The sequence below is a fragment of the Sparus aurata genome, chromosome 10 (genome assembly GCF_900880675.1).
Source record: "Sparus aurata chromosome 10, fSpaAur1.1, whole genome shotgun sequence".
Lineage (NCBI taxonomy): Eukaryota > Metazoa > Chordata > Actinopteri > Spariformes > Sparidae > Sparus > Sparus aurata.
This window is the reverse complement of record NC_044196.1, coordinates 34,130,043-34,157,712: the sequence shown is the minus strand read 5'-3', so window position 1 is coordinate 34,157,712 and position 27,670 is coordinate 34,130,043. Positions and strand designations below refer to the sequence as shown.

Below are 27,670 nucleotides of genomic sequence, written 5' to 3'. Positions count from 1 at the left end.
TCACCATTTTAAATGTTGAATCTACCATTGTGCAGCCATCCATCACAACCTCACCTGTTGTTCCGGGCCTGTGCAAGCTGACAAGGCCTTATTATGCAGCTGCTGCTCTGAGAAACAAATCATTTTATTTTCATTCATGCTGTAAAAAGTACTGGGACCAATATCCAGGCAGAACAAATGTCTTCCCCTGCAGAGCTGCAGGGAGTTCCAGTCAGAAGGTCTGCTGGACCGTGTGCCAGCAGAGATGGGTCCGTTCAAGGCCAAATTGGCGTTCGTCTTTCCCTCGTGCACATTTTTTATCCCTAAAATGGTCTTGCATGCAGCACTGCTCTTCCTCCTACCTCAGCCATGATACAATATCCCCAGAAGGTGTGTTTATGGCTGCGTAAATCTGTCATCTTCAGATTACCACCAAACACTGAAACCAAATATAGCTTGTATCACATGTAGACCCCAACAGTTCAATTGACCTTCCCTTATATCAAGCATTAGATTATAATAAATAATCGTGATCAGGTAGTTCATAAAAGGGAAATGGAAGAAAGTTATGACGCTGAAATCAAAGACGAGGAGGAAGAAAGAAAATGTTAGGGAGGATTTTGAAGCTGCTGACTTTGAGCGACTGTTCTGCAGTTTTGCCTCCCATCTGGCTTGAGTTGGATTTAGCTGATTGTCAGGGAATTACAGCTTTATTTTAATCCTGTTTTTTTTTTTTGTTTTTTGAGGTGGGGGGGACAGGGAAGTGTGGTTAATTTTCAGCTGCAGGTCGTAAAACCCCTGTCCTGGTAAAACATTTTATACTGCGGCCCAGAAAGCTTTTTAAACAATGACTTTGGTGTAAATCACGGCTGGAGCACATACGTCGTCTGTGGGGGTGGTGGGAGGCGACCATTTATCCCGCCTGAGCCATTTAAGTCTCCTCGTGGGAGTTGAGGTCTCGGGCTCTCGAGTGTTACTTAACGTCAGTCCCCGGTAACTTAAACTTCATTTGTCTCTTTTTCTGGGAACTCGGGGGGCCTGTTAACTCGGGTCGTCACCCCGAGATATGCAATCTTTTAATTTGACCCTCGAACATTTCAAGGTTGGGATGTTTTCTTTCGATATTTCAACTCACAATGATTTGCTAACAAGTTCAAAACAGTCATTTCTGCTTACGAATGGATGAGTTCTATAAGTATGATATATGAAAATACCAGTTATTTGTATAAAAAAGCCTGACGAAAGAAAGATCTGTCAACGAGGGCATCTTAATTTAGAGCTGTGGTTCAGCTTCCCACATCATGGCCTTTAGTTGAAGGGTTATCTTTCCATGTTTTCCATTTGGACTGAGGTCCCATTAATGTGAGGTATGTATGTGGGCAAAGCTGTTGAATACATGCTCTTTACATGTTGGACAGCAAAGTAAGTCACCTCAACAGGAGACTTGATTTATGTAGCTTATAGTCAGCACAAGAATGTTGTTGTTGGTCTGTTAGTTTCCGAGTCTATTACTGTGGCGAAATGGCGACATCACTGAAAAGAAGTATAACATAGCCGTGATTAATGCACCATATTCACCCGGCGGCTCTTTCCCTCAGACGTCATGCTCTGGGTGGCGAGCTCGAATAATGTTGTACTGCTGTAACAAAAGTGATCATGCTAGCAGTGATCATGCTAGCAGGGATCATGCTAGCAGTGGTGCTATCTTGCTATCTTATTTTGTGTGCACTTAATTTCACCTCAAAAGAAAGAAGTTTAAAATAATCTGGCTAACCTGTCAGCTGTGTTTTCAACCTGCCGGATCATCTGAATGCTCCTCGCTCTCGCCCTGTTGGTCTCTGGCGAGGTTATCTCGCCGTGTTCACAGGTTCCAGAAATGACTTCGGGGAGTACGATGTTATCATAACCGACTGAAGCGCTGATGAGTGTCTGCCTGCGGACAATCAGTTCCCCTAATCGTGCATGCTTCCCTCCATGCAACCTAATACCCGAGCTCGGACCTCGTGTGAAATAACAATGCAGTATAACATTTTTCCCTCAACTCATCGTCTTCATGGATTATTGTTTGAACTGTGAGGAGACACCTCCAGCGGTGTTGTGGTAGAGATCTGGCTCCAAGTGAGTGTCAGTCAAACACATTCATTTCCTCCTCGGGTGTTTGGTTTTAAACTCTGGGCACATCATCGATGCCACAGTTTATTTTCTGTAGTCGTACATTTGCAAATATGAGAAGGATTTCTTCTGAAAGCAAATATCAGAAGGTTATGGATTAAGGGTGCGAGGGGGTATAATTTCTGTGTAAGCCTGTGAAAAGGCACACGTCCACCTTCATCCCCGCTGGCACCGCGAAACACACCGGTGTGAAGTGAATCGCTGAGTTTGTGTGCTTGTGGATGTGCGTTTCAGATAATAACCCAATTCGCAGAATGTACAGACATTCCCCAGTACCAAATTAAACAAGCCGAGCCTCAAACTGTCGGCCGCAAGTTTAAAGGAACAGTTCCCCCAAAAATGAAATCTCAGTCATTATCTGCTCACTCACCGTGTGGTTGGAAAGTTTTGTGGAAGTCCACAAAACATTTCTGGAGCTTCACAGCAGATGTGTGTTGCAGCATTCTCCTAAACAACCGAAATAAATAGGGTTTGTTTTAAAAATGCTAAAAAAACAACAGAAGAAAATGCACAAGAGGGCTTTTAACGGCTTGTTTCCAGAAGCCCCATGATTGAAAAGACACTATTGGAACCCTTGATGGGCCGTCAAACATGTGCACCCACTTCAGACGGGCTGCGAGCTAATGCTTTCATGCTACAGTAAAGATTTTTACTTAAAAATAAGAGCTACTCAAATCTGTGGAAGCAGTATGGAGCCATTTTTTTTGCTTCTGAATTTCCAGAAATGTTTTCTGGACTGCTAGATAATGACTGACTTTTTTAGTTTTGGGTGAACTGTTCCTTTAAGACTTCAGGATGGATTTGCTGCGTATAAGTCAAGCGCGCGCGTGTGTGTGTGTGTGTGTGTGGAGACATCCGCTGCGATGTTGTGATTAGGGTTGCTGCCTATTTGCTCTGGAGTGCAACGCATTCCTCGCAGCCTTAATTGATAGCAATTATGTGGTTTTTGATTTGGTGTTTGATTGGGAGGCGGATTTGAAGTCTTGATTTGAAGGGCACAGAGTTTTTATTGTCTTTGGAGCGTCTGGGCTGAAGTGCCTGAATGATAGCCTGCTACCTTGTAAGTCATATCGAGGGGCACCAGTGGGTTGGCACTCGCTTTGACTGCTCCATTTCTTTTCTATTTCGGTTTTTGTTTTCGTGTCTTGCAAACGTTAAAACTGGAAAGTTACTCAGTGTTTAGTGTATTCCCCTCTGTGCCAAGAGCTGTCCATCTCACTGCTTGTTTTCCTCTATAACCAGAGGAATTGTCCCTCCAGGGGACACCTGGCTTGTTCCCCACCTCCACAGTGCAAATGTTCCCTGGCTTAAACTGCCAGATGTTATGAAAGGCTCTATTGAAGTAGACCTGTAGCTCATAAAGAAATAGAAAAAAAGTCACTTCTCGTGGCTGAGAAGTCTATGCTGATAGCTTCAGTGACCAGACTATGTCATCTGATTTCCATGGGGCTCTCACATCAGCTGCTTGTAAAGCAAAGAGCAGTCTGGAGCCGGACATGAAGTCATGTGTCTCAGGGGTGTTAAAGGGGCAATATGCAAGAACCTCACCTGAAAATTGGCAACAGAACGTAAGTACATAGAAGTGTATCGTGTTGTAGAGATGGCTAATGACATTAGCATGCTAACGAGCTAGCCTCGGCCCGGCCTGGCTTCTGTTCCAGCAATGTAAACACACCTTACTGGTGTCCGAGCTCCCAGTCTGAGCTGCTAGCTGCCCTTAAATAGCTCAGTGCAGCTGCAGTTAGAAGCAGTTAGCGGTAACTCTGGCGACACGCTGCCCCCCCCCCTAATTGTTCTGAGTATGAATTTGACAGGTGGCTTATTCATCCATGTTGCACCTTGGAGATGTATGTTTGTATATCTGTGACACTGTCAAACTCCCATCCAGAGCTGCTCAGCCAGCGATAAACATGCTCGCAGATTAGCTTGCTCTGTTTGACAGAGGTTTTCTGACATTTCCAAAACAGAGCGCTGGCAGCAGACGGAGCGAAGCCGTCCAGAGCTGAGGAGAAATGAGAAACAGTGGCGTGTGCGAAGTGAAACGAGAGCGAGGAGAGCGGGAGGAAAAAAAGGAGGAACATACAGTAAGAGAGAGAAATATGAGATATCGGGCGAAGAAATGGAAAGAATCAAACGGGGAAGAAAATTGGTTTATTGTCTGTCTGCCATTATTCCTTCTCACACACACACACACACACACGCGCACACACACACACACACACACTCACAGAGACGTGTGAAGCTGTGAAGCTGCAGCTGGCTCGGCTCCTTGTTTGAACTAGCACGTTTGACTGAGGCCCATTTATTGATTGGCCGGTGTGCCAGACCTGAAGGACTCGTGGGGCTCGGATCACCACCCGATTACTCCCCCCTCACACATCTCACACAAAAACACACACACTCCAAATACTCCCTCCCTCCCTCATCCCTCCCTCCCTCCCTCCTACCCTTCCCTCCCCTTCCCCAAGTTACTCCTTGAGGAGGAACGGGAGCGAGTCAGTAGAGAGGAGACGGCAGGCAGACGGGACGCACCGAGTCACCCAGCTCGGAGGGCATCACACACACACACACACACAGTCAGAACCGGAGTGGGTGAAAAGGCATGGAGCTTCTGCTGACAGCTCTCCTCATCCTGGTACTGTAACGTTTACTTTATTTATCCCTTTGTTTGTTTAATGATCATTTTTTATTTTAATCTTTAATATCATCATTCATCTCGTCACACAGAGCAGTGCGCTCAGAGAGAACGTGTCTGGTGGATTGATTTATGGGTAAAAGTGTGAGTGCATGTGCAGTTAGTTTGTTATGATGGAGTGAGTTTCTGCAGTAGGAATCTGCTCTTCAGATCCTTCAACAGAAGCTCTAACAAGTCACCTCGCCTCCTCTGTGTTTCCGATCAAAGTCACAGAAGTAGACTCGTCATGCACGTCCCTGTCACTCCCCGTTACATCACCGTGGCCGCCTCGCTCGCGGCACGACGGCGAGTACAGTGCCGTGCAGCGCCGAGCAGACGACAAGGGATTCAGCAGATGTGCAAATATCGTATGTCTTGGCGACTGAAAAGGCCATCGTATGTATATTGACACAGTCTGCAAAAAAAAAGGCACCAGAGTCGGGTTTCTTTCCCCTGTCGAGGAGTTTTCCATCTTGGAGGAAAATGTCCTTAGTCTCAGCTGCTGACAGGTGACTTAAATAGAATCTGTCCATCAGAATAACATATTAGATGGAGATCTCTGCTCTTTTATCATGTGCTCATTTCCTCTCTCGCACTTGATGCGAAAACACGAGATGGGTGACAGGCGAAGGGCCTCTGTGGTCACATGTTCGCTCTGTTTTTCTCATATTAAAAGGGACGGGGAACAAATTAGTCTGAATGTTGTGTAGATGGTCGAGCTGCAACGACTGATTGATTAGTTGTGTGTTAATAATTAATCGCCAACTGTTTTGATAATCAGTTTGAGTAATGCGTTCTTGAATAAAGAAAGACAGTCCAAATTGTCAGTTTAACTTCTTTAAACTTCACTATGAACATGTTCAAAGTGAACAGAGTAACTGCTCACTGCTGGTAACTGTAGCTGCAGTTGGCTAGTTAGCTCAGTTAGCTATGCAGCTAGCGGTCCAGACTGGGAGCTCGGGACCAGGGGAGTGTGTGGGAGGATTTTTTTTGGATCGGGACGGACCAGGGCTAGCTGGTTAGTGTGCTAACTTCAGTAGATATTTCTGCAAAACGATACAAACACATCATCATTTCAGAACTGCTAATTCTAACAATTTCAACAAAAAATCTAAAGCCCAAGATGACAACAATATTTTTCCCCATTTTATTGCATTTTATAGGACAAACAACTCTTTCATCGACGGCTGAATTGATGATGAAACGACGGTGAGCTCGTTAATGTTGCTGTTAAGGTGCAGATAAAAGCCCGGAGGGATCAGAGCAGCGGAGGTGGGAGGTGGAGTGATGGAGTGGATATCCGAGCCTTTTGATTGTCGGGTCCAAATCCCAGCAGGGCGTCAGTCCGACTAGCGGAGCCTTGTGTTCCTCCGCCTCCACTGAGAACAATAGCAGCACAGTGAGCCAATCAACCTCCTCATCATGTCCGTCTCTTCATCCACTTCCCCTCCTCTCTCCTCACCAGCCTCGTTATGCCTCTGGCTGCCTTGGCGTTGCAACACACGGCTCCCACTCGTAATTGAGTGCAAAATTCACTGATTGCTTTTCAAAGGAGAATCAAGGTGGTGTGCTAGCCGGTCCAGAGCACAGCCCGTGTTTATTTACTGTGGATCCAAACATTGGAATAGTTGGCCCGTGCAGAAAGTAGCGCCGTTGCCGATGCGTTTGGCTGCGTGCGCCGTTGGCTGCGTGTTTAGGTCTCGCCGTTCCCCTCTGCTGTTCCTCAGGCGTCATCAGCACTGACAGCCATTTATATCAGTCCCCACGCACTTTTAATAATGCGAACCCAGCGTACAACATGGCTGTTTTTGCTACTGTGACCCAAAGAAAATAATCATGGCTGTATTATTACCATGTATCTGCTTCCCTCTGCAGGGCCCAATCATCTTTTTAAGAAGGAAGCACAATGCTGCCATGCTGTTAGGAAAAAGGGGCCAAAGAGGTCAAAACAACTTGGCATATCCTGAGTTTTTCCTCGGCTGTGCATCTCAAATGCGACGCTTGGACGTTCACTGTAAACTATTTGTCAGCTCAGCGGGCATAAATCTTTTTAAGAGCAGGTGTTGCACATAAAGTTCTCATAGTCCCTCCTTTATTCAGTGTGTGCAGGCTAAGTGGGGCTCGTTGTTGTGCCTCACATTTCATTCCTAATCTGCAGGATTCGGGGATTTTTAAGTCCCTGTCAAAAACTCAGCTGGATGTGCAAGCAAGTGTAAAGATCCCGTTGTGGGAGGCTGTCGAAAGCGCACAAAAGCGGCGTTTCTGCGATCGTGAAAACACTCTTTCAAGGCTCACCAGCAGCAGAGAGGCAGCCTAAGTGTTCAGGTTATTGTAGAAAATGATAATTTTCCACAGCTTTAAAACCTCTGTTGAATGGCAGATTAGTTTATTGAATGTGTTTGCACCTCAAGCCTTTTAAACCACATTCCTGATGCCAAAGGAGGTGAATGATTTGTCCCAGCGTTTTTCATTAGCCATTCATCCTCATGCATCCATTCTACAGGTAAAGAAGCAGTTTTATCTTCATGCTTCAGAGCAAAATCTAATCTGTACATCTCTTATCATTCACTCGGTTCTGCAAAGGCCATGGAGGAGAGCTCGGCTGCACAAAAGTCTTTGAGAGGCAAAGAGGAGTTAAAATAGTCAAAGATCTTTCATTTTCTTGGCTGTCACACTACGTCTGAGATGCACATTGTCCTTGCAGTCGCACAATTCATCGTCTCATAATATTGATGTTGGATCGCGGGGTAATATCCCTGCCTCTGCCGCCAAATACAGCATGATGCAATTAACAGAGAGCGAGGCCTGAAGTTTAAGAGAGGACTTACGTTTCATAATCTAAAGGATGACTCAGACGTCTGAAATATGCAAAGGGGCAAAAGTCGGGAGCTTTTGATTACTTCCCCTCGCCGGGCGCTCTCATCCTGTCACATGCACTTCTGTTTTGTTTTCAGCAGCTACTGGAATTTAGTTGAGCCTCTCAGCTCGCAGTTCTGGAGAGAGAATCTGCTCAAACGGAGAGAACTGCGGCTCACGCGGCTGAGCAGTGTGCACACAGGTTCCACTGCAAACGAGAGATTAGAACGTAACTGGTAACGCTTCTAACAGTTACACATGTGTATAAACTCTTCACTTCCTTGTTTTTGTTGTTGTGTAGAGCTCGCGGACGGCCCGATCGGAGGAGGACAGAGACACTCTGTGGGACGCCTGGGGCTCCTGGAGTGAATGCTCCCGGACGTGTGGAGGAGGCGCGTCGTACTCGCTCAGACGATGCCTCAGTTCCAAGTAAGGACGCTCTCAAACCATTCTCTAATCAGATTTGTATTGTCAGTGTAATTAAGCTTGATCTCTGCATTTAACCCATCATTGACGATTAGTGGGAAGCCACTTTTGGGCACCTGGGGAATAATTCAGGGATATTTGCACACTGAAAATGTACCTCAGTGATTCTCTTTTACCAGCTTAATTTGAGAAAATACCAGTATTTCTGTAATATGAACCAGAGACATAAGAGCACCGACATTACGTACTGAAAGATGCTGCGTAAGAGATGCTTACATCACAGGAGAGGAGGATTTACAGTTAATTGGATGTCTGATTTCACGTTAGAACCTCATCGAATGAACCTCAGATGAATGGAAACATCACATGGACAATTTGTTCAAACACTATCTATCAAAGTCCTGACCGGGGTTGGACTGGTTTCCATTAAAGTGCCACATCATTGCTTTAAGATTCAACAGAGAGGAGGAGGAGGAGGAGGAGGAGGAGGAGGAGGAGGAGGAGGAAGGGGAAGGGGGGTCTTTTTCTGCTGCTCACAGTCGTCCTGCCAAATAAATCCAGACAGCGTCCCTAATAGTGTGAGTAAATCTCACCAATCGCTGGATTCCCATGGGCCGTAATGAGAGTGCTCAAAATACACATGTGACTGTGAAATAGCCGTGAGGGGTCCACTGAGATCACTCGCCCGTCCACCTCCTCAAACTGTCTAGACGGCCACATGAGCCCAAATCTTGAATCCATCAGTGACAGTAGGGATCTGATCTTCACTAATGGCCCCGACATGCTTCTTCACAAATCAGAGCATAACAATGATTGTCCCTCGCCAAAGTACATGTCACCTTTAATAACTATTTTTGGGCTCTTCAAGCAGTGAACCCACATTGGTTGGATTCCCACTGCTCATCATCTCGGCTTAGCTCTCAGGACGAACTGGGACTTGCACTTTGGACCTCTCGGTCCTTTCATCCTTGTGCCAAAGTCACCCGGTTGGTTAGGCTTCAAGCTAACCCAGTGGGCTTCAAGATTAAAGCTGGAGGCCAAGTGTACTGGGCAAAGTGGTCAATTACAAATGGATTTGAGGAACAAGAGGAAAAAAAGGAGACAGGAGTGAGAGGGTATGTTTTCCATAGAAATGTCACATTTATAGACTGGGAAATAGCTGCAGGGTGACTTCACTGCATTCCTCGATTTTACAGTTCCCCCAAATGTATTCTCTCTCACCGAAGGTAGCCCGCGAGCTGCGCTGCCAAAGTCACCTCTGTTTCATTGTCGGGGAGCTCCAGCAGTGACAGAAGCAGCCAGTGAGGTCATAAAACGAGGCAGCTGTCCGGGGACACACTGGGAAAACAGAGCGGATCATACCTGAGGTCGCGACCCAGATGTACTATATGGTGCTTCCAGGGTGCCATAACCGTGAATCTGTCTGCACTGGTACTGGAAAGCCCGGCGAAGACGCATACGGCTGTCAAAACCTCATACTCACAGAACCAGACCCCCCGTGTGGTGCATTGTAAACATTGAGGTCAGCGGCTTTGTGGGGAGTTCATTTCATGATACCAGCAGCCGCCATTTCTCCGTGCCTGCCCAGACTTTTCTGGTCAGGCAAACCTCAGAATGCTACTGGCAGTAAAAGCAATTGACGTGTTAAGAGGTGTTTGGGGTTTCGAGCACCATGTGGGATGTTGGCAGTGTGTCTATATGTAGAGAGGTATATGCTCTTGGAATTCCAGGCGGGTGTGTTTACAAACTGGTGTGTCCTTTGGCTGGAGCAGTAATGTATGAGGTTCTTGAGCAAATGGCAGAACCATCCGTCCCACCTCGGCCCACCTCAGCCTGCTGCTGCTGCGTGGGAATGAGGGGAGCGGTAGCCTGGAACCGGGTGGCAGATCAAACAAGCGTCATTAAAAAGCACAAGCACAAGGCCCCTTGTGTGTGTGTGTGTGTGTGTGTGTTGAGTGTGTGTGTGTGTGTGTGTGTGTGTGTGTGTGTTGAATGTTGTGTGCTGTGTGTGTGTGTAAAAGGTCAGAGAGTTGGAGTGGTCGTGACTTGGAGGGTGTTACAGGCCCGTTTCAAGCCTGTCTTTCCAAAGAGTCACACACACACAAACACACACACACACACACACACACACACACACACACACACACACACACACGCACACACATGACCAAAATGCACACGCACAACCTCCCAAAACGGCGCATGCAGCGTGCAGACTAAACACAGATTGCCTGGCCCTCATTAGTCCCACCCGCGCACTTCACTTGATCACAATCTCCGTTATTAACAACAGAGAGTGTGGACGTATGGATTGGGTGTTATGGCAAGAGAAAGCACCGCTCTGTCATTTATGAGGCTTGTGGTTGGCGGGCGCTTCAGATTTGAGTTTTTTTGGGGTCATTTCTGTTCATAAACAGAGGTCAGTGTCGCCTTTAAAGGGTCACCGTCCTCCATCGGCAAGTAAAGATGAGCGGTCGAGGAAAACGATGTAAGAGCTGCACAAAACGTCGCTCTGAAGGATGTTTTCACTTTTCAGCGGGTCACAGCGTTGGCAGGCTTTTTGGAATCTCAGCGGTGGCACGCCACAGCTGTGTTTAAATGTGAATATCTCCAACGTTGCTCTAATTAACTTGGGCCTGGCACCTTGATTATGTCGTCCACCTCACAGTACAGGAGACCACCCTCTGCGTGGCATGTGGACTGATAATAACACCTGAGAACAAACAACATAGTGATTTTATTTTGAAAGTCTTACCCCTAAAAGATCCAGCCATGCGAGCAGGACCTGCCGCACACGAGCGACTGCAGCCTTCTTAGGAAGCAGGAGTCGGACCGTGGGGTCATTACAGGGTTGGACTTACAGACTACCACACAAAGGGAAGAGGAAGAGTCTTTTTCTGCTTTTGCTTCTCAGACTGCTCTGAATTTTAAAGCCGATCGCTCGCAGCAAGAGCGCATTCTCATGTGCCCGCTCGACTCAAGTGTATCAATATTATGGCAAAGGTTATGGAGCCCTGGTTGCAATTACTTTCAATCTAGCGAGAGGAGTTGATGACATATATATGGACTCCATGAGCCAGACAAATTTTACTGCATATCCAATATTAAAAGAAGTTATTACTATGAATTTTTCATGGTTGCAGTGGATTTTAGTCCGTTTCTGCAGGATGAAGTTACTGGCATGAGAGATGGTAGTTTGACTGTATGTGCAGGCTTGTGTGTAGTTAATTGATGAGTAAACTCTGTGTAGTTGTGTGTTTTGTGGATATTTGACAGCAGGCCGCGGGGTCGTACTCTGTGAGTTATGGCTTTTGCGCTCCAGGAATTCTGATATTCCAACCCAGTCGTTTTTCCCGAACCTGTGATGACGCCATGATGAATCCTTCGTCCCGGCCCGACTTCTGCTTAGCCTCCACGTTGTAGCTTCCAAAGTCGAGAGGAAATGAAAAGGGAAATTCATTTTATTCCCTTCGCCTCTTTTTTTAGATTTTTTTTTTTTTGAACAGTGAGTTTATATATTACTCGCCCCACTGATCCAGATCTGTGCTACCTGTCTCTCAACTCTCAGCCTTTGAAAGCCACTTGTTTGGGTTCAGGCCCCATGACCTGCTGTTTGGCTTGGCAGAGCGGACTGTCTGGATTCGTCACGGAGTCTAATGTTCTTGCCATGCCACACACTTCACATCCACTCCCTCCGCTCCCTGGAATATTATTCTAAAAATCCTAAAGCCCTCGTATATCCGTGAGTCTAAACTATGCGATGTTGCCTCCAATCATGATTCCAGATTAGCTAAGGGCTGATGACACTGGAATTCCTCCCGAGTTCCCAAACTCAAAGGGAATATCCTTTTATTAGTTTCCACTGGAGTCTTGTGTAATTGGTCTATCATAGTCGCCATCGATGGTTTATCACCCCTCGGCATCACGGTACAAAAGAATCCTAATTTTCAGTAGGTGGTTAGCACCATAATTTGTGCAGAGACGCTGCAGAACGTCACGCAGAGAGTCGTGATTCCGACTGCTGGGATCTGTTCAGCAGACGCAGCTCAGAGGGCCTCAAACACTGTCTGCTTTCCTGCTGCGTGTGCAGTGCTGTGGCTTTATACGGCTTTTTAAAGACCGAGCGAGACAAATGAGCATTTGTATATTATTATAGCATTTTTGGTACCTATAGACTTTTTCCTTTTTTTTGATTCACATTCCTTTTACAAGTAGGCGATGCTGGTTTAAAACCGTCCACACAGAGGCACGACTTCCACTGGGAACACTGGACTTGTCCCGTCGCTCCTCAAGATCCCAGCAGAACTTTCTGCTCAGCAATGATTAGAAAAGGTTGTGAAGGATAAAGGAAGATGGTGGCCATGATGAACACCACTGGTTTCAATAGCCTTTATAATTGTATCATAATTTGCTTGATTGATTTAAAGATGCAACAAAAAATAGCCACCTGTTGCAAACTGCTGCTAACTGTAGCTACTGCCTATAGCTGCTATGAAGTTCAGTTAGCCGTGCAGCTAACGATTGGATTAGCCGACTCTGCCTTCCTGTGTGTGTACAAAGTGGCTCGGGGTTAGCTGGTTAGCATGCTAACTTCAATAGATATCTCAGCAAGACAATACATTTTAATATAATGCCAAAACTGTTATTTCTTCACACTCTGTTGATACGTTTTGTTGATTTTTAAGCTTTAGAATACAATTTTTACATATTGCACCTTTAGAGGGAGACGGTACATTTACCAAACCAAACATTTAGGTCACATTGTGTCAATCAGTCTGTTAATTGGTCTGCATCGTGGTTTGTTTGATCTTTAACCCCCCAAAGTTCACCCACATGTTAATTCTGTCTTCTGCAGGACCTGCGAGGGGCAGAATATCAAATATCGCACATGCAGTAATGTGGTAAGTTCAGCACGCTCATCTGGGTGTAATGGATGTCAGCAGATCTTTCAAGTGGTTTGTGTTGAAATAAAGCAAAAGAGAAAAGTGTGATTGAGAATTCGGTGTGGTGGAACTGTGAAAATATAACCAAGGTTTATGTTTAAGGGGTGTAATTTAGTGATCTAGAGCGCAGGAGTTTGAGAGAAAGTGAGAAGTTCAGCGATCGCAGTCTCAACAATCCGTCCACAGAGAGTTGTGGGAACACTCATCTTTCCACGACAGAGTGATTCTGTATGCTTGGCACTGATTCTAAGAATATTGTTGTTACCCTCAGGATTGCCCTCCAGATGCCGGGGATTTTCGCGCCCAGCAGTGTTCAGCTCATGCAGACGTGCGCTACCAGGGTCAGTACCACGAGTGGCTGCCTGTGTACAACGACCCGGACAACCCCTGCGCTCTCAAGTGCAAAGCCAAGGGCTCGGGCCTCGTGATGGAGCTGGCCCCAAAGGTCCTGGATGGGACTCGCTGTTACACCGAGTCCTTGGACATGTGCATCAGTGGAGTCTGCCAGGTAATAGAAACAATCACAAGAATTTTTATGTTTGGACACGTACACCATTTTGGAGTCCCGAGACAGCAAAGTGAGAAAATCAAAAAATGTGATTCTGATCCTTTTTTATTAAGAGAATCTGAAAAATGTATCAGAGTTCAGTCTCAGAAGGGTGCGTTGTGTTGGATTAAATCGAATCAGAGGTTTTGTGTTACCAACAGAAATTGCGAAACAACGTTTTTTTGTTGTTTGTCTTTCTCTCCGTCTTTTCTACAGATTGTGGGTTGCGATCATGAGCTGGGGAGCACAGCAAAGGAGGACAACTGTGGTGTCTGCAATGGAGATGGTTCCTCCTGCAGACTGGTGCGGGGACACTACAAATCCCAGCATGCATCAGGAAAAAGTAAAGAATCTTTACTGGAGCAGTTTTTGCTTTAATTCAGGATGAATTTTTCTAGCTGGTAACTAATTTTTCCGACACCACATGAACACACTGATGATCGATGTTGTGGAGGTGCATTATGGGAAATGTAGGACCCAGCTACCCATAGTTGACTGGTTAAAAGCCAGGATATCTCCATTTTTTTGTTTTAATAGTATAATAGTATAATAATCTCCATAGTCCATAGTTGTAAATGTGTTGATGTACATCTCCTCTCTGCTCGTCCAGGAGGGGAAGTGACCCTGAGGTTCTGATCCGGGTCGCGGGCTTCTGTGTGAGCAGAGGTTCCTCTTCCCCTCCTCACAGCGTATCTCGGTCCCAGTGGAACGGCTGTATTTATCAGATGAACTATTACTGCTCTTCACGATCAGATACTTCATGCTGCTGTTTTCTCCTTCTGTCTGTTTGTCTCACTCAAGCCGAGGACACGGTTGTCGTCATCCCCTACAAGAGTCGCCATGTGCGTCTGGTCCTGAAAGGCCCGGATCACTTGTGTAAGTCCTGGTAGGTCCAGGGTGCCCTTCCATCCAAAACAGTTGAACATGATATTTGTAGTTGGCGGCGGTTTTTATCGCCAAACTAGCGCATATTAAACTCTAAGTATTCTGCATGTGCTCTGAGAGTTTTACTGCAGGTCATTTGATGATGTGTGATGCAAAAAGAATATTACTTTTCATTAAATGTGTTATTCCTGCTTGACCTATCTAATACACATCTTAACCAAATGATTAACCTTTTATTTCCTCTTCCGTAATGTATTATATTTTGGGCTCTCTCGTCAAGACCGGTTTTAAAAGTAGCTCTGAGAAGAAAAACCAGCCGAGGTATTTATCGCTGCTCTCTGCTCTGGCTCTGAGAAGACAGAAGGCTTCCAGCAAATATCACTAATGTCAAAGTACTGGCATCAAACTCCCCGCTGGATCAAATCATTAACAAATGTTCCATCTCTTTACCTTTACTTTGCTCCATGGTTAGTTTACAGATTGCTTCCTGAGTCGGGCCAAACGCACGTCTTTTTCTGAATGGACAGATTTTTTCATTGAATATTTCCCGTGTCCTTTTTGGCCGAGGGCACTTAAATTGTAACCATCTGTCTGCAGACGATGACTGCTGCTGGGTACTGCTTGTTCCTGTGTTGCTGTGTTGTTTTTGTTTAAACATCTGAATCAGACAAGGCTTCGTTAGGCCGGGGTCGACGTGAGGGGAAAGTGAGTCTCGACGACAAATGAAGCTCATCCTTGCGGATCTCGACAAAGAGGAACTGAAGTCTCACTGTTTGAATCTGTTGTCTTGTCTGATTTGTCCATTTTGCTCGAGCTTTTCTGCTCTGTTTGTTCTTCAGACGTGGAGAGTAAGACCCTACAAGGGATAAAAGGTGAGCTGGACTTGGATAGATCAGGGCAGCACCACCTGGAGAACACCACCTTGGACTTCCAGAAACTTTCAGATAAGGAGGTCCTGAGAATCACGGGTCCACTCGGAGCTGACTTCACAGTCAAAGTAAGAGAACAAATATGTCATTTCGAGTGAGCTGAAGCTGCACATATCAAAACTGTTATGTTAAAGATGTCATATGGAAGAGTTTCAGTTGTAAACATACAAATATTAACGAAAAATGTCAACAGAAGGTGAAGAAATAACAGTTTGACGTTGAGACATCTATGTGTTTGAAATACCTATTAAATGTAACATGCTAACCAGCTAGCCATGACCACTAACTGCATGGCTGACTGAGCTAACTAGCCAACAACAGCCACAGTTAGAAGCAGTTAGCGGTAACTCTAGTGATATGCTGCTCCCTATGGATACGGGTGTAAATTTGACACGTTTTCAAAGTGACGAGCCCACGGAGAATTCCCCCCAAAATCTTTGGTTTCCATCGGCTCTTTGCAGCTTTCCAAGTTAGCTTCTTTCGGCTCATTGTTTTGGTTATGCAGCCTGCAGCTAGCTGGTGAACAAAGTGTCGTATTCAGCTACTGAAGAGCCAGATATTTGCCTCAGGAGTTGGTTGAGACCAAAAGCAGAGCAAAAAGTAGAGTGAGTGGAACATTTTCGTTGAGAACAGTAGTTACAGTACCTCCATAACTTCGATCATCTGAATAGCTGATGTCATTTGGGCATTTTTGCCATCTTTTCCGCAGCTGAACTAAAAACTATAGTTTTGACAATGCAGAGCTCTGTCAATAGTGCAACCAGCCAATCTTAGCTCAGATAAGGATTTTATTTATACAAACTCCTGGTGAACCTCTCGTGTCACGGAGAGTTCAAAGCAGATTTGATTTCGTACGCTTAGATTTCAAGATATCAGAGTGTGTGTGAGCCACTTAAATATGAAATGTGAACAACTTTTTTTGTCCATTCGTTCTCTCTGAGGGGCGACATGTTGTTGAACCAGCGTGTTGTGGAGTGATAACAATAGCAGCGCTTACATTTGCAGTGCCAAATGCATTGATTGGTTTTATCTGTGATTTGTTTGGCTGCCGGACTTAAACGCCGCCATATTGTAAAAAATGAGATTTCCATGTTCTTTCTGATTTTATCTAGGTGCCATATAAATACTGTGAAAGTATCAAAAAGCTAAATCCATGGAGAAAAGCACACTATTAAACGACGCTTAAACAAGCAGTTCTGCAATGCCATGACACAACTGCTACAACATCTTGTTCTGATTTTTTACATCGACAAACACACACACACACACACACACACACACATTCTCAGAAATAGGGCCAGTGAGTGGACATTAAAAGTTCTGCAGGCCATGGTCCGGGAAACGCCTGTGAAAACTTCCCCCCTCGTAAACACAAGTTTAAGGATCTGACAGTAAATAGACATTTTGGGAGACAGAAATCTGAGAAGCTATAAATGCATAATTTTCTAATCTGTTACGAGGCAGACGGCCAACTCATATCGCAGCGCTGGAAAAGGGTTTTGGACACATGGAAAATCATATTAAAGAGTTGCCAGACAGTCTTTCCACTGTAAACACATGAATGTGAATGAGTGGCAGTGGAGTTTGATTTATACGTGTTGTAGGCATAATCTGGCTTTGGGCTCTTCTCTTAAATAGGGCTGAGGTGTGAGGTTAGAAGAAAAATGTTATGCTGTTATTAATTCTATATAAATGTTCTGCTAGAAGCAGAAATTTCTGGTCACTCACATTCAAATTCCTCCAATGTCTCGATGTGAAAATGTTGAAATATCTAGATTCCACGATCTTTCAGTCATTTGTTTTTTGTGAACAGAATTACTGCTTTAATCTCAGTTGCACCGTTACACTGTTTGTGTTTCTGTAGGTGCAGTTAGCGGGTGGAGCGGACAGTGTGGTGCAGTACATCTACTACCAGCCCATCATCCACCGCTGGAGGGAGACCGACTTCTTCCCGTGCTCCGTCACATGTGGTGGAGGTTAGCATGGAGTGGCACGCGGCCACTGCGCACTCAACAGTAGTCAGAAGTTTTACCAGCCATGTGATGGAAAGATGTGATATTAACAACTTAAAATAAAATGTTGCTAAAGTGTGATAACTACTGAATATTGCTTTAAGCTTTATTAAATATGTTTCGATAGTTAATTTAAGTGTTTTGTGTGTGTGTGTGTGTGTGTGTGTGTGTAGGGTACCAGCTCACCTCTGCAGAGTGCTTTGACCTCCGGAGCAGCCGTGTGGTCGTGGATCAGTATTGCCATTATTACCCTGAAAACATCAAACCGAAACCGAAACTCCAGGAGTGCAACATGGAGCCCTGTCTGGCCAGGTGAGACACCAGAACTCCACCATACTATAACACAAGTATAACCACAGACATGTTCCTGATCTACCAATAGCAATTTGTTTAATCCTAATTTCTGAATCGATTCTCTCTTTCAGTGACGGCTACAAGCAGATCATGCCATACGACCTCTACCACCCCCTGCCTCGGTATGTACCCCCCACTGTGACAACAAGCACAACACACGTTCTGACATCTCCATCCGTGACTTTATGACGATCCTTTTATGATGTCAGATGGGAGAGCAGTCCCTGGACCGCCTGCTCCACCTCCTGCGGCGGAGGCATCCAGAGTCGCTCAGTATCCTGTGTGGAGGAGGACATGCAGGGTGTCATCACCCCCACGGAGGAGTGGAAGTGTCTCTACTCCCCCAAGACCGCCATCCTGCAGCCCTGCAACACCTTCGACTGCCCCGTCTGGCTGGCACAGGAGTGGTCGCCCGTAGGTGACCCTTTCATTCTGCTTCTGAACATTTCTGTAATCGTCCTTACTTGTTTATTATTCCTACACAGTATAAAGACGGGATAAGGCCCAGGAAATTAAAAATAAATACCACACTGAGCCTTAATTGATTAAAGTTTTTCTTTCGTGAGACGCTGTAAAGCATCATAAAATTTGAAAAGTTGAGAAAGTTCAGCTGAAAATGCCTCGCAGGCAAATATAAAAACAGTTTTCTCTTGGTGTTCTGTGGCTGTTGCAACCTGGGAAGTCAAATATTAGCAAATGGCTCATTTGTCTTTTCAGTCTGAATCACCACAGTGGGTTTTAATTAGCCAACGGCACGAAAGTAAGCATGATAAATTGTCTCGGGGAGAAACAAAAATGTACTCTGCAGACAGTCTGAGTTGGGATTTCATCTCTTCAGGCATTTTAAACATGATGGGAATAGTTGCAACCACTTAAAGGGTAACTCCACCAAAACTTCACACAAGAGTATCTTTTCACACTTCACCTGCATCACCCACAATGCAATTTAGCCACTTAGTGACATCACTGGAGGTGTAGATTCCTCTGGAGTGTTTTTTCTGTAATGAGTCAAATTGGCGGAGTTGCCCTTTAAGTGGAAAATTCCTAAAGAGATGATAGAATCCCTTCCTGTGTTATTCAGAGCGGCACCACCCACCATCCAGAACCCACAAGGCTGTAACTAAGACTCAGCACCGCTCATATGGACTTCTTTAAAGGAGCAGTACGTGGTTTAAAGGAAGATGTTCTAATCAGAAGAGAAAGCTCTTTGTTGACTGCTTCTTGAATTGTCTAAAGAAACTAAATAAACTAACTGATCTTAAAGGAAAACACAGTTTCATATTGTTTGACTGGCTTCACACAGTGAGAGCAGCTACATAATGCCCCTTTAAATGCCATCTTTTCAGCTTTTAATCCAGATTATAAACATGGTGCATCTGCATCAAACACTCCACTTATTTGCCATAGTTGCTGTAACATTAACCAGAAAGGGCCCCCACAACTTCCTTCTGGGGATTTTATTTTACCTCCCCAGTTATACAGGCACAAGTGGAGGCACAGGGAGTCAAATTTGTGGCCCCCTGAAAACCTGGGATCCTGTTTACCTAGCACATTCTTCCTTGTGAACTTGCCTTTAAATGCTTGTTTTGGCAGAAGAGACACAACGTTCTCCCCTGCGCAGAGAGCTGCAGGGATTTTTGGAAGGTCTCTTTCTTAACTTCCCCTGAGTCCGGGGCTTTCTGAGGCTTCCTGTCAGACACAAGCAGAGATTCAACATGTTTGCCTGTTAGTTTATCAGTAATGTGTAGACTGTGTCTCCTGTCACCACCAGTGCACTGTGACCTGTGGGCAGGGCCTGCGCTACAGGGTGGTGTTGTGCATCGATCACAGAGGACTCCACGCTGGAGGCTGCAACCCCACCACCAAACCCCACATCAAGGAGGAGTGCCTGGTGACTGTGCCCTGCTATAAGTCCATAGGTAGCTTACATGTCATGTTTTCACCACCAAAGTTGCACTCATTTAAAGAAAAAACTAGCATTTCTCTTGTGATTTGAATTTGTTTGGGTGTTCTTTTGTCTAGATACGCTCCCAGTCGAGGCAAAACCTGTGTGGCATAAGCAGGCCATCGAGCTGGACGAGGAGATCACCGTCACCGAGGAGCCAACGTAAGCACCAACCAGCCCACACAACGCATATCAGTGGGATCACGGTGATCTTAAAACATCTGTATTTGCTTCTTCCCTGTATTGAAAGCAGCAGGAGCTGCGATTCAAACTCTGAAATATACGATTCTGCTTATTAACTGCCGCTCTGCACTTACAACCACATACCTGCGATTTACTGCCAGAGTGGTGAGGTGAGTGTTCTGTTGAAACCATCACAGGTGTCGAGGTCATACACCACAAATGAGTTAGGTGGATGCAACGGCTGAGGCCATAAATGACTCTCAGGCTTCATGACCCAGGAAGAATCAGGGGAAATCTAATTCTTTAAATCCCTGAGCAGGGCTGAGGCAGCTAAAGTCAGATCCCAGATACACAGATTCAACAAGAGTTTCCCCGTCCCAGAGCTTTGGAGTTACCCGGAGGGGGGATTGAAGTAGACGGGGCTCGGTGCCTCCATGAAACCAACAAAGTATCACGCTTTTGCTCGGGTCAGCAGCCGTTTGCAGCGTGCACGCTCTTGCACACCTGGGTACGCCACATATTTGTGAGACGTGGTGGCAGGACAGTTGTGTAAAGAAAAGGAAGGAAGCAGTCAACCTTCCCGAAAGTTGGATGTTTTAATGTTGTTGCTTCAGTGAAGTAGGCGTCGTCAGATCCAAGAAATAGATATGCTGTCTGAGGTTATTCAAGGTAAAAGGGTGGCTAGCTAAAGGTGAAAAAGTAAAAACATCTTTTTTGGAAACCAGCAGATTGTTCGGTCACTGGCCACCAGCATTACCTCAGCTAGCTTCAGATGTTCCAGATGTTCATGTCCCACATATCAATTGACTAATAAAGGCTGTCCTCTGAAGATGGACAATGTTTGGCCTCTACCCAGCGTCTTGCATGACTTGCATTAGCGACCATGTTAGCCAGTTCAAAACATCTGTTACTTTGACTTATCTTTGGAACGGGAGAGAGGGAGAGAAACACCAAAACATGTGATTTCGCTCTATTGCAAAAGAAAAAAAACATGTATTTCCTCCAAAAGCACATAAATATCTGTGTATAATATGCAGTGGTTCACATGCCAACAACAATATCTGCCTACCATATGGGGCCAGGTTACGGACGTGAGAGGAGAGCGAGGGACATTCCTGCGTTAGACTTATTGCACCTCCATTGCCAGGCCTTATGCCTGCCCCGAGCCACCGCTGCGCAACTGCTGGAGAAATTAAACCCATATATGTTCCACAGCTTCGCCAAAGATGCCTTTTTTTCCCACCTCACCACCACCATGAGTCAACAAGATGGAAAGTTAATTGATATGATTAACATGGGGGTTTAACGGATATCACAAAAAAATGTGTTGTTTCCGTTCCGTTGAAATCGAGATTGTTTTTGAGCCGACAGATGTGCTTTAACTGCGCATGAAGATAAACATTTCTGCGGGCTCACGTGTTGACTTTGTTGCCGGTGCTCCGAGGTCCAACTGCCGGTGATTCATTTGTTTGTCCAGCACACGATGAGTCCCCGAGCACTCGTAAAGAGCCAACTTTACCGTAATTATGAGCTCTTTATTGAGGCATCTTATAAAACTGCAGGGCGCCCTTGTGTTGTGGTGAAGCTGCTCCAACGAGGAAGAACGCGGCAGGCGGCCATGTTTATAGATACCTCTGCTTATCAGTGATGATGCAGGAAACAGCTTTAGTACTTCCATAAACTGAGAGGGCAGTTAACCGGGGTACAGAAACAACATCTTTACCGATGTTTTCTCAGTGTTTATTTTAAACACCACGTAAAAAGTGACCACTGAATGGATCAGTGCAAAACAGCGATTTTATTTTGAAATACGGCCTGATCAGCCCGTCATCCAACATCTTTTCAGTTGCCAGTCAATCAGGAAATGATAAAGATTTGAATAACTTGCGACGTAGAACACAGTAGTATGAGATAATCTCAGCGTCGAGCATGGAAACATCCGCCACATGAATATTGTTCATGATGTCGTTTTCTGGTGATAAATTATCTTGTTATTTTATGAAAAGGGCCTTTTGTTTGCTTGGGATCATGAGATAAATTAACCCATTGTAATGAGAAACGGAGCTTTGTTGTCTCTGAAAACAATTTAAAAAAAGGATTAAATAAATTGCTAACATGGCCGTTCTTGGCACTTAATTATATTATCAGCATAATGCAAAACTAAGTCTAAACGAGGACGCTTTATGACCACCTGACACCTGACTAATCCCTTTTTAGTGCATCCTCTAAATGAAACACTGGTGAGCTCAGCCTTGCACTGGACAGCTGCCGAATGGTGTAAACATCTGGTCCTCCTCCAAGCACTTTGTCGTCATGATCAGGTGCATAAGTGTGTGTAATGAGAACAGCGAGGCAGCATTGTGCCAGGAGAAGGTTGCAAAGGTGCACCGTGAAGTTTTGGGGCAAAAACTTTAACCAGAAGAGAAAAATCTTCATGGGCTGTTTTTCTTTTTTATGCCTAAACAAACTAAATAAACAAACTGTCTTTGTTTTCATGACTGATGACATGTCGCTGCTTGAACTTATTTGTAGTACGTAGAAATACGTCAGAACCAAGAGGACCGAGGGCCGCTTGATGTTTACACATTTAAGCTTTTCATCTCATCCAGCGATTTCCATGCACATTCCCCGAAAAGAAGAATTCTCAGTGACCGCGTCGATTAAATCTAAAGATCCAGGTCCAAACCTTTTTCTGACTCACACTTTCCAGTTCTATTATTTCTTCTGCGCTCTCCCAAAGCCATTGAAGGGGGGACAGCTGAGTCTCTGGGCCTGAACCGTCACCACACCTTGACGGGCTGTCAAGCATTCATGGACATGACCTAAAAGTATTTCCTTCTCTGCTCCATCCTTTAAGATGAGGAAGGATGTGCATGAAAACTGTTTATCCAAGAGTGGCTGGTCCTAATGCTTCACAGCTGTTATATGAAATCAGTGAGACTGGATTTCATCAATACTTGAACAGTAAATGACTAAAAGCTGGATACAAGGATATTGCATAAAAACCTTTGATTTGCTATCAAAATATTTTGCATAGGTATGTAAATTGTGCTAAATGGACAGCATATTTGTTTATATTTTGATGTGTGTGATTCATCATCCTGCTGGCTCTCGCCTCCAGCTTCATCCCTGGTCCCTGGCAGACCTGCAGCAGGACATGTGGCGCCGGGATCCAGCAACGAACCGTCAAGTGCCAGGTGCTGCTGTCCTTCTCCCAGACTGTTGCTGACCTGCCCGATGACGAGTGCGAGGGGGTCAAACCTGCAGCAAGTCAGCCCTGCTACCGCACTCCCTGCTCTGGTGTTTCAGGCAAAGAGAAAGAAAGTGAAAAGGAAGAGGAGGAGGAGGAGGAGACGCCTGAGAGAGAAGAGCTGCACGACTGGGAGTATGAGGGCTTCACAGAGTGTTCAGAGAGCTGTGGTGGAGGTATGGATCCTAATTTACCACTTTAATTCTGAAGCTTTCCTTATGTAAGAGTCCACAGCTAAATGCTAACATGTGAACAGTGAGAACACTATTATGCTGATGTTTAGCAGGTATTTTAACATCTTATTTTTGCATGTTAGCATGCTAACATTTGCTAATTGCACTAAACGCAAAGTACGGCTGAGGCTGATGGGAACATTTTGACCTCACGATGGCAGATAATTTATGTGGGGACAGTGACATGGCTAGCTAGCTAGCTAGGCTTGGTAAACATCCCATCAAATTATATTTACTGTGTTGTAACCAAACACAATGTTACTGACATGAATCTTGTTAGCGTAATGTTAGCTTTCTGGCTAATTCAGTGGAACCCCAATGGGAGAGTCTTGTTCCATGTGTTAACAGAGAGTTATCGCTTGTGAAAAACGTTATATTTTGATTGCAAAATAGCATGAAAATATGAATGAATGTTCTTAAGTTTTTCTTTAGCAAGCGACCATCGTATAAGTGGGTTAATGTCCTTAGAGGCGTCTAGAATCAGGAATGAAAGGACTCCACAAAGGCAGATAATGGACATCTCAAAATAAAACACAAAATAAAATGATATTCCTTAGTTTGAATGCTCTGCAAACCCTGAAGGCTAACCCAAGTCCGGCAGCATCACTGAGTTTGTCGTGAAAATGAGACATCCCAGCAGTAACTGGTGACCTTATGTCAGCGGATGACTAAAGCCATGCCAGTGCGGGCCTTGAAGTAGAAGTAAGTTATATGATATTACGCGATAATGGATGAATGTTTAACCCTTAAGGTCATAACGCCACTGACGCTCGGCAGCAGTGAATGCCGTGCCAGACGGAGACAGCTTTCCTAAACATCCTGCCAACATTCGTCAAGGCCCACTTTAATCTTCCCACCTCCACATCCAAGCTGGTACGCCTCAATTGTGAGTCTGTGCGTTAATGTGTAACTTCATTTCTGCACATGGGCGTAGGCTTTTGTCAATGTCTGTGCGCACGTCCACCCAAACCCAACAAACTCCCACTCGGGGATGATTACAGACCGGTGTCAGATGTCACGTACGCACCCTGCGGGCTGCGCTCCTGTGGACCATCACACCGCCGTGGCGTTTGAAGTGCCTGCCTCACTGTTATTGTCCCCAACATTGGAAGCAGACTCTGAGATTTATGTTACGCTGCTTTTAACATGACCTGACATCACACCCTCTAAGTTTATCCACAGTTCAGGCCTGAACTTAAACAGGGAGCTGCTCCGTTGTGATGTTCATCGTGCCTCATTAGATTGAACCACTGCTTGTTTTCATTGAGGGGCTGAATATCTGGGTTTCTTCATCACCGTATCTGCGTGTGATGAAGGAGTCTATGCTCCATATGTACATGAGGGTGAGAGATGCTTACATACAGTGTGTTTTGCATTTTTGCCTTCACTCTTGGAGGATATGGGACACAGAGTTTAAATGAACCCTGCAGGAATACCTCACGGTTTTTGGGCTTCAGTTGTGTTGTCTCATCCCAGGTGTGCAGGAGGCCGTCGTCATCTGCCTCAACAAGCAGACCAGGGAGGCAGCAGACCAGAGCCTGTGTGTGAGCTCCCGACGGCCACCGCAACTCCTCCAGGACTGCAAAACTCAGCCCTGCCCACCAAGGTACGGTAAACCTCACAAACAGACCTACATCGCTATCATTTAGACATCGTTTAAGACAGTTTGTGCATAGGATTGATTAATAGATGTTTGGAGGGAATGTGTTTTTGGAAAAAGGGTTTGGCTTTTAATAAAAAACAGGACTGAAATCTGGCTGTGGTCGTTATTAGTTTGCCAAGACTGTAACAAAGTAAAATATGCAATATATATAGAGCCGGGACACTCACATACGGCCTCCCAGAGCCATGATGCGTCTTTGTGTTCTACACCTGGAGCTGCTTAACTTCCAGACCATCAATAAAACCCACATGACACCAGTTGAATCATTAATCTCTTCTAATCACGGGTTGTGTACAAAAGAGATTCAAATCCCTCTAATCCACTACGTTATCCTTCTCAGTTTAAACCGCTTGGGCCAATTAAATCACCATTTAGGCCCTTTGAGTCCAAGTGATACTGAAGCAGGATGACAGAGACGGATGTTGTATCACTGAAAGCAGGAAATGAAGCCAGTGGGACATCATGTGGAACCTGGTCAGAATCAGACACAATGGGGATCAGATGTCAGTGGTAGCTATACCTGCGAGGCTCGGATGTGAAATTGTCCTCGGAAGATGTTTTCAAGATTAGTTTTCAGTTTTCAGCGGTTCTGTCAGCGCTGAAATGGAGAAGGCCTCTGCTGCTGCAGGTTGGGCTTCACTGGGCTTCAAGGCAACTATAGCTGGCTGGCTGCTGATCGTGAGACCCAGGAAAGATGTGACTGGGGATGGTTAGCATGTAGCTGTTAGCAGCAGTAGAGTCCAGTGCTTTTTCTGGCTTATGCAGCTAACAGCTAACAGCTAACAGCTAACAGCTAACAAAGCTAAACACCGCAGGACTGGAGATGATAATAACAAAGTAAAGAAACAACATTTTGATTTTATGACAGTTTATATTCACATAGCATGGTTAAAATGTTTTTCAGGACAGATTCCAGTGAATGATCATACAGACAAATTTGCCACGACTTTGCCTGACTTCATGGTTACTCAAAAGGAAAGCGTTACCCTATGGAGAGCATGAATGTGCTCAACAAATGAAGTGATGGTCTACCAATCAGAGGTTGTTTAAAGTCAGGATTTATCTTGTGGAACCAATGAAATATCAGGGATATCGAGTCCATTTTGAGTTAGTTAAAAGGGCCAAGATATGACTAAAATTGTTGTAACCTCCACTGGGATGAAATATGTCCCTGCTGAAAAAAAATTTCAGGTTGAAATTAGTGAAATGAGATCAGTGTTATTACAAGTAGGTTGTCACAGCATTTTGATTCTAAAATAATTGTAGATGAAGCCCATCGAAGGTTTAACTTTTTTAGTTTTTCCAGCAATCATCCGTTTGGGCTTCAGTCTCGAATAAAGTGGATGAACATCATCGGTATTTGCAGTTTCACATTTGAAATTCTAACTGTTCTCTGAGGACGGGGCAGACAAAATTCATCAAACTGAAATACCTGAATAGTTAAACAGCGTAACGACATGTTGTTTCATATAACTGAGCCATGGCTAAACGGTGAGTGGATTTTGCGGTGGGCCACACGTTTCAAGTTAACACCGTGCACAGTGTCGGTGTTCCACCACTCACACTCTTGTCAGAAAACCCAGAGGCCTGCAGCCTGCCCTTGCCTGTTTTTCCAGGCCTTGAGTCTTGTTTTCAGGCACAACAAACGCTGTATTGGACTTGTTTCCTTTGGCCCTTTGCTCCCTCCCTGAGGCCTCCTCACCCTCCCGTATTAAGCTACACTCTTTGGATACAGTTCCCTCTGAAAGGAAACAGCCATAGGATTTGGCTTGTGAGCACAGTGCCGATCCGAAACAAGCTTCATTCCCAATTCTCCTCAGTCCCTCGACCCTTGAGTAAATATGAATAGTTTTGAAATATCACCTAATCTGTCAAGCAAGAAATAAAGTTGCTGCCATCGTGGTCAAAGCCAAAGCTGTGCGATGTGTTTAACGGCATAGCTTCTACACACACACATACTGCGTCACTTTCAAGATTGGATTAGAAATACTAAGCAAACTTGGATGCCGGATTAATCACCCTGTATGAAATTTTGTTGGATAACAGAATGAATATTGGTCCACGGAGGTCATTGGGAAAATTTGAGTGAAGAACTAGTGCCACAGGGATTTCTCAGATATCAATAAATTCAGTGGGAGATTTGATGTTTCTCTGCCTGGATCCGGCCCCATGAATCACTCTTTTCGCTTTCGCTTGTATTCACTTTCATGAATTTACACATTCATAAGACTGCAAGAGTGTCCTCTCATGGGATCCAGTGAAAACATCAAGCTCTCTGACTGAACTGCAGACTGCAGGCCTTTATAGATCGGATAATGGGATATGTATATACAATATGTACACAAAAGACAAATGTGACTCTGATGATGAACGTTGTGTTCACAGGTGGGATGCTGGAGAGTGGAGTTCATGCTCTGCTACCTGTGGGGTTGGTCTAATGACCCGGACTGTGGCGTGTACTCACCGACCCTCTCGGGACAGCAACCGCACTGAGGTTTTGAGGGATGAAGACTGTCAGAACCCAAAACCCAGTCCTGTCCAAGCCTGCAACCGCTTTGACTGCCCTCCAACGTGGGACACACCTGAGTGGGGACAGGTAACGGATCTCTCTTTGGAAGT

At 45.1% G+C, this 27,670-nt stretch overlaps 1 protein-coding gene across 4 annotated transcripts in view; it reads left to right on the top strand.

Moving 5' to 3' along the window:
* adamtsl3 (ADAMTS-like 3) overlaps positions 1-27,670 on the top strand; it is an 87,488-nt gene that overhangs the window by 53,020 nt on the left and 6,798 nt on the right. For 2 of the 4 annotated variants that reach the window (XM_030431581.1, XM_030431580.1), the window contains exons 3-17: positions 7,983-8,110; positions 12,963-13,008; positions 13,322-13,558; positions 13,814-13,940; positions 14,399-14,473; positions 15,322-15,479; positions 17,276-17,387; positions 17,597-17,735; positions 17,849-17,899; positions 17,987-18,191; positions 19,549-19,696; positions 19,800-19,884; positions 23,027-23,331; positions 24,865-24,994; positions 27,437-27,647. In XM_030431581.1, the coding sequence (XP_030287441.1) occupies positions 7,983-8,110; positions 12,963-13,008; positions 13,322-13,558; positions 13,814-13,940; positions 14,399-14,473; positions 15,322-15,479; positions 17,276-17,387; positions 17,597-17,735; positions 17,849-17,899; positions 17,987-18,191; positions 19,549-19,696; positions 19,800-19,884; positions 23,027-23,331; positions 24,865-24,994; positions 27,437-27,647 (2,157 nt within the window). Of the gene's footprint in view, positions 1-4,645; positions 4,787-7,982; positions 8,111-12,962; positions 13,009-13,321; positions 13,559-13,813; positions 13,941-14,398; positions 14,474-15,321; positions 15,480-17,275; positions 17,388-17,596; positions 17,736-17,848; positions 17,900-17,986; positions 18,192-19,548; positions 19,697-19,799; positions 19,889-23,026; positions 23,332-24,864; positions 24,995-27,436; positions 27,648-27,670 lie in introns of those variants that run through there. The other 2 variants (XM_030431582.1, XM_030431583.1) reach the window with 2 other exon arrangements.